Raw genomic sequence first — 6,673 nt, 5'->3', positions numbered from 1 at the left:
CAAAATTCAGATTTAATGATTTAAAAAAAAAAAATTATATTAGACACAAAGCTTACACATTGCTTAGAGCACGACATTCTGGCCAGGTACACAAGCTTATTTGCTCACAATGAATATACAAAAATTTACATGAGGCTATACAGTGAAAAACTCCTTTACATATGCAATCCTTCTTGCTGTGCACTAACTGCACTAGTACTCCCCTCAAGACATCAGTTTGGCAATACAATATACATGTAGAATTATGTTCTGTGAAGCTTTTGTGACAATGCACACTCTACTTCATAAGCAAAACTCAAGTGCAGTACAAACCCATTTCTGAATTAAAACAATATGATTTGCATGATCTGGTGCATCCACTAGCATTTTTTTCAGCCAGCTTTGAAATGCTGCTGTTGTGCTTCTTCATTCTTTGTGTACTGATAATCAGTTGGATGAAAAGTGGATTACATGCAGTATCTTGTGGGGGCCCAAAATAAACCATTGCTGCTACAGTAAGAAGTGGGGGTCATTTGAAGTTGTTTCTCCATTGTCCTAAAGTACAGTTAGTCAACATTTTCATCATTTCAGTAACAAAAATATTTATGCAGTCAAGTTGAGTTCATTTCATTGACATTTATTACTATTTTATGACTTCCTTTATGCATAAATGTCCCATGTTGCATTACATCGCATATATTATTCTTTTTTTACATTACACCACCATTATATTATACATGTTTTTATGTACTTCTTTGTGTTTTAATTGCATAAACCTATACATTTGACCTGTTTGTCTGTTAGCCCCAACCTTCTCTCTGTGTGTTCTCTAGGATCTCCTCATAAAGCCAACTCTGTGTGAACTCCTGACTCTTGTCCATCAACTGGAACAACTGGAGATACTCCTCTGGATATACGTGTCCTGTCAGAATGTCCTCCTGCATACCCATTTCCGATAACAGCTTACTCCCGCTATCTGGTGACCAGAGACTAGAAGAAGGAAAAAAGCACCAAAGAGGAAGAATAAGCAAGAGGAAAACAAGCTCAGGAGATATGTCAACTGCAACAGCCTATAACATTACTACAGTATTGAGGCACTTGTTGTGTCTGCACGTCTTCCACTAAGAGCAGTTGTCTGATGCAAGAAGAGCAGTGTGTGGCAGTCTGTACACCTGCTTAAACAACTTTGTGTGTGTGTGTGTGTGTGTGTGTGTGTGTGTGTGTGTGCACGTTGTTTACTTGAGCCTCTCGATGAGCTTGACCTTCCTCTTTGCCAGACACTGTTTGATCATCATCAGTAGAGTTGAAGCGTTAGAGGGAGTAAGGCCTGCAGAAAACAGATCAGCCCGTGGACGCAGACGCACCAGGCACAGGTGGTCATTGGGAAGCTGAAGGGAGACGGGGGGGGGGCTTGTATTAAATGTGCGACACCAATCAAGTTTACATAGCTATTACTGAGTCTGTTTTCTTCCTTACCTTGCCTTTACGATCAGCTACACTCTGTCTTGAAGAAATCACAAATGACTCCCAGGGCTCCTGCAAAGACAAAGATAAGGAGGTTGACAACTAGAAGACTCATTTGTCCTATTTATGTCAAAAATGTGTGGAAAGTGTAGAATTTTTTGTGGTATGATCCCACGCATTAGCTTCAAGGAAGTATCATAAAATTAAGCCATGTAACGTTTTTTTAAATACCTAAAATAATGTTATTTGCCACCCTCCATCATACTGTACCTTGTGCAGTAGGTCGATATCACAGGCCATCTGCCAGAGGACACTGAAGGCTCTGTAGTGCATCATTTGACCTGGACGTGACACCAGTTTCTGACAGAAAAATAATAGTTAAATATTTTACACAAGGATCAAAAAAACTGTCAGATTATGGATTAATTTAATATATCACACACCAGTCTACCCTCAGTATCAACTAGTGGATGTGTTGTCACTGTCAGCATTGTTAGTAATTAAGTGTAGATCTGAGCTGACAGTATGTGGGAGGACAAGTGTAACCATCTTCATCCTCTTGCAGATAAATACACACATCAGGTTATGCTGTGAGCAGTAGACTGACTGATACTCCTCCTTCATTTCTACAGATAAGAGGTTAAAAGGCTGTCATTCTTTTACCAGGTATTCCTTCTCGCTCATGAAGAGGTTGAGCTCTATCCTTCCGTATCTGAAGACAGAGAGCCGTTCAAACAAAGCATAAACCATCTTCAGCAGCATGCCACGCTCATTATGCTGAGGCAGGATACCCACCACCTTCACAGGGATGTCTAGAGAGACACACATGAATACATTACAAAACACATTTTAGAGGGATGTAACACTATACAATGCACAGTGCTCATTCAGTTAGGTGTGTTATAGCATAAAAGCTACATACCAAACCATTACACTGATGCAATGTGATGTCATTTTTTCCAAACCTTTTCATCACTATTGATTGTAAAAACTTGTCTAAATGCTTGAAACCAGCGAGCTGCTGAAAAAGTTCCAATAATCAAATGTTTTAGGTATCTACAGTGGGGTAAAGAATTGTTAGGATAATATTTACTGTATGAAAGAGGTAAGATTTGTTTACAGCCAGAGAGGCTCAACTAAAGGAACAAAATCCCCTTTGTGTATACATGAAAGAGTGAACTTGCAACACTGCAGTGTCGTAGGTCAGCTGCACTGTTTGTGTGTTTGTGTGCATGTTTTTTTCTCACCATCAGTCCAATTAGCTTCTGATATTCCCAGATCAGTGAACAGTTTGTCAGTGAACATGACAGGGGGTCTCAGGTTTCCACCGCCAATGGGATCTAGTTTAAAGTAGTCACAGTGAACCACCTCCAGCTGACCATCAAGACGACCTTCCAACTCCTAGAACATGAAAACATCATTTATTTATCTCATTGATACCTCAAGGAAAAAAAGATGAATTGAAGACACAACACCAGATATATACAGTGATTTGGATTAGAACTCGGGATTGGTGAAAGTGATAGTTTGGGTAACTTGACTTGAGGTTGTGTGAAGTACTTATCTATAGCCAGTGTATAACCTGCAGTACATTTGGAACAGAGCGCTCCATGTTTAAAGAAGCAGCCAAGAATGCTGTTACAGAATCTGAGTAATGTGCTGCTGTGGACAGAGCCAGCCACAAAAATGTGTTTTAGCCGCTTTAAAAAAAAAAAAAAAAAAGGCCACCGAGAAAAGTCAATATCAGGTGAGGTGTAAGATTTATTTTCAATATTTTCACCGCTTTATCTGCCATCAAAAAGCCCTTTCCTTTGGTACTACATTTTCTCAACCATTAAACTACCGTATTCCTATGCACAAGGTACGTCGTAGATCAGCTGTTTTAGTCTGACAAAGCTGAACTTCACTTTGGTAAACATTTCTAAGATGGCACATGTTTGTATTCAGCATTCATTTAGCATTCACTAAGGCAGGAAAATGGATGGCTGGTGATGCAGACTGGACGTGAGATGCTGGCATTCTCTGATTCAGAAAGATCCTGAAGTTGTGTTGTAGCCAAGTCCCCCTCATTGCAGCAGCAGCTGTCCGGGTCCATGGGCATGGGCTTACAGTTCACACATCTGCACCACCAGGTAGTGCATGTGAGCTCTTTTTTGGCCTCCAGCTTCCCCAGAAAATTCCCTTTTCTCTGTTTCAGGTCATTCATTCTGCATTTGCGAAAGATCTTCTGCTGTACACTCTGGCTCATAAAAGTATCCTTTTGTCTCCACACACAATGGCATTTTGTCTGTGCCATCATAATCACTCATTTTTATTTTATTTTATTTTATTTGTCGTCGCTTCCACAAACCACTCAAACAACTGATCTACAGTGCGATACAGTGGCGTAGGTGTGCTTCTGCGCAGAAATACAGTAGGTCAAAAGATCCCAAAACTACATTTTGTAGTGCCAAAGGGCTGTTTGACGGCAAGATAAAACAGTGAAAGTATTCAAAATATAGTGTACACTTGGCTTTTTTTGCAGGCATTTTTTTTTTTTTTTTTTAAAGGGGGCTAAAACACATGTTTTGCAGCTGTGCGTGTCCACAGTAGTACATCTCTCAGCTTTTGTGCTGGTATTCCTGGCTGCCTCTCCAGTTGGAACTCACCAATCCGAATCTACTGCAGGTAATACACTGACTATAAGTTAAGTACCTCACACAGCACCACATCAAATACATCAAAATATCCATTTAAGATTTGTGTAATGATACAAAAAGTTGTTTGATTCTTAGAGATGTTTGTGTTACCCGTAGGTCATGCAGGAAGAACCTGTCCCCTTCAAGAGCCACAAGCCTCTGAGCTCCAGCATTTAGCAGTGTCCTGGTCAACACCCCAGGACCTAAGAGAGACAGACAAGAAAAAATGTTTAGTTTGTCAAATTAGATGAAAGTTGTACATGAAATGCACTTGCAGAAGAACAAAAATTCATACATCAAGTCCACCTCTGTGTTTCACTGATGTAAACATTGTATAAATTCATACCTGGGTTACATTCGAAGATAACAGCTTTAGAATCCTCAGGTCCTAGATGCTGCGTTACCAGTTTAGCCAGGTCTGGGTCCACTATGAGATGTCTGATTTTTTTACAGGCCATAGCACGGAGTAAATTCTCCTCTACCTCTGCAAGGTCCAGGAAGTTATACTGACATAGTGGACGACACTGGCCCTGGAGAAACACATAAATGCATATAGAGTTTGAAAATCAACAAGTGAAAAAGCTCACAATATATTGAAGACCACAGTAATTTTTTTCATAGCTTATTGCATAAAGCTGAGCTCCTTTCCAATGCATAGATTTTCTCCTCACACAAAGTAATTCAAGTAACCAGGAAAACATCAATATTTATTCACTTTTTTTGAGCTAAAACCACATCAATTGAAACTTTAATGGCACCTGAGGCAAAATTGGGGCACAGACACACACAGAGCACAGCAAACTCACGTACACCGTTGATAGGAATACAGCAAAAAAAGAGTCACCCTAACCACAGTTAGCAGGGGGAAAATTGCCTTTAAATAGATTTCCTTTTATCTATTTTCATGCCTGTTTTCATACTGTGTCTCCATTGCAAACATTTCATACAAATACCACTTTTTTTGCCAATATAAGAAAATTCCTTAAAGACAGAACTTTCCTCACAGCTTTAAACCCAATTAATATGTAAAGGAAAAAGGTACAGAAGCAGAAACATCAGTAAATCAATATCAGAGAGGTTATGTATGTCATTAGTTCTACATACACTATAATGCAGTTGAAAATTAGTGTCCGGAAAAAAGTACAGCCAAAGATAACTGCCTACCTGTACAGCCGCAGCAGACAGGTACCTGGGCGAAAGTGGTGCGGAAGGGGAAGTCCCCTCTGTGTGGGGCTGCTGTAAACTCGGACCATGTGCAGGCCGACCAGGACCCGAAGACAGAGAGTCCAGGCTGTAAGCCCTTCTATGAAGCACTGGAGCTCCAGGAACACAGGGACCAGGGGGACCCACAGGGGCCAACACTGCCTTGCGCAAACAGGATCTACTTCTGACAGTCCTGCAGCAAGCAGAGTGCATCACCAGCTGCACTACTCTACAGATCTGGATGGACATGGTGGACCAGTGGATGTTTAACTATAGAGGGGGAAGGGTGGAGGGAGATTTAAGGACGTCTCAAAGACGTCACTGCCTAAAGAGAACAGGGAGGAAAAGGGATAAGAGATGTCAAGATGAACAATAATCTGCTTTGACAAACAGCAACATAGATTTAAGAGACATTATTTACATTTAAACATGTACTATCAATTTTCAAAATACTTTGGTAACTTGCGAATACTTTCGCAAAAACTGTTCTAGCACCTAGCTGATTGTTTAACTGTCCCATTTAAAAGGGGCAATATGATGGCTAAAATTTAGAAAAGAAAAAAAAGAAAAAAAAGAAAAAAAAAATCGACCGTAGATATCATACTAAGATTGGATAAATGATGTAAACAAAACCTCCGTAACAACTGCGTGGTCGCAGTTTGCTCTGTTAGCACGTGGGCAAACTTCTCTGTAACATTTAATATCTCAACTCTGTGGCCTCACCGGAGAGGTGTTCACTGTCCTTCCCTGACCCTGTAAGGTCACAAACTTTGGTTCTTGGCCAAAGAGGTGGCACAAAATAATAATGCTTGACGTTACATAAAGGTGGTAAACAATATGAAGGGACTGATGATAGTATCACTGGCTAGCCGTGCGCTAACGCCACTCAAAGCTATGTCTCGAAATGCATTTAATGTAGTTTCACCCGGAGAAACGCATACATACCTACTTGCAGAATATCTTATATGTCCCAATTCTATGACAGAAGTGATTTTAAGGACAGGCTGTCGGCGATCTGTTTGCTGACAACGTTCCGTGACATTGAGGCGATCGTCCTGACCCTCACTTCATTTTGCAATGCTTGTCTCATGGTGTTGCTGGCGCATCTGAATGTCGTCATTGATAGGCGACATCTACGAGGACCAATCAAAAACTCGAGGAAGTTGTTGTGCTGATAGGCGAATGATAAAAAAAAAAAAAAAAAATCTAAATGTGGAAATAGGACATGTATAACCAGAAAAATACAAATTATTCAGTAAATACACATTTCACACAATGCACAGTCATTATACGTAATTGTTTCGGTGGCTATGAACTACCGCTGCTTCTGTTAATAACAGTTAGCATAT

At 40.3% G+C, this 6,673-nt stretch overlaps 1 protein-coding gene across 2 annotated transcripts; it reads right to left on the bottom strand.

Moving 5' to 3' along the window:
* Positions 1 to 6,454, bottom strand: tfb2m (transcription factor B2, mitochondrial). Of its 2 annotated transcripts, none has more exons than XM_056374965.1 (10): positions 6,274 to 6,454; positions 5,286 to 5,649; positions 4,468 to 4,651; positions 4,233 to 4,324; positions 2,691 to 2,844; positions 2,107 to 2,255; positions 1,714 to 1,803; positions 1,456 to 1,515; positions 1,219 to 1,367; positions 1 to 969 (listed from the first exon to the last, which is right to left on the bottom strand). In XM_056374965.1, exons 2-10 carry the CDS (start codon positions 5,571 to 5,573, stop codon positions 780 to 782), a joined length of 1,356 nt encoding a protein of 451 aa, XP_056230940.1. In that variant the 5' UTR covers positions 5,574 to 5,649; positions 6,274 to 6,454; the 3' UTR covers positions 1 to 779. The 2 variants fall into 2 exon arrangements, with proteins under 2 accessions (XP_056230940.1, XP_056230930.1); XM_056374955.1 differs by having other exon boundaries at positions 6,270 to 6,441.
* Between the last annotated feature and the right edge of the window lie 219 nt (positions 6,455 to 6,673).

This window comes from Seriola aureovittata, chromosome 1 (assembly GCF_021018895.1).
Source record: "Seriola aureovittata isolate HTS-2021-v1 ecotype China chromosome 1, ASM2101889v1, whole genome shotgun sequence".
In the NCBI taxonomy this organism is placed as follows: Eukaryota; Metazoa; Chordata; class Actinopteri; order Carangiformes; family Carangidae; genus Seriola; species Seriola aureovittata.
The sequence above is the reverse complement of the archived record's forward strand: the minus strand, read 5'-3'. Positions and strand labels throughout refer to the sequence as shown.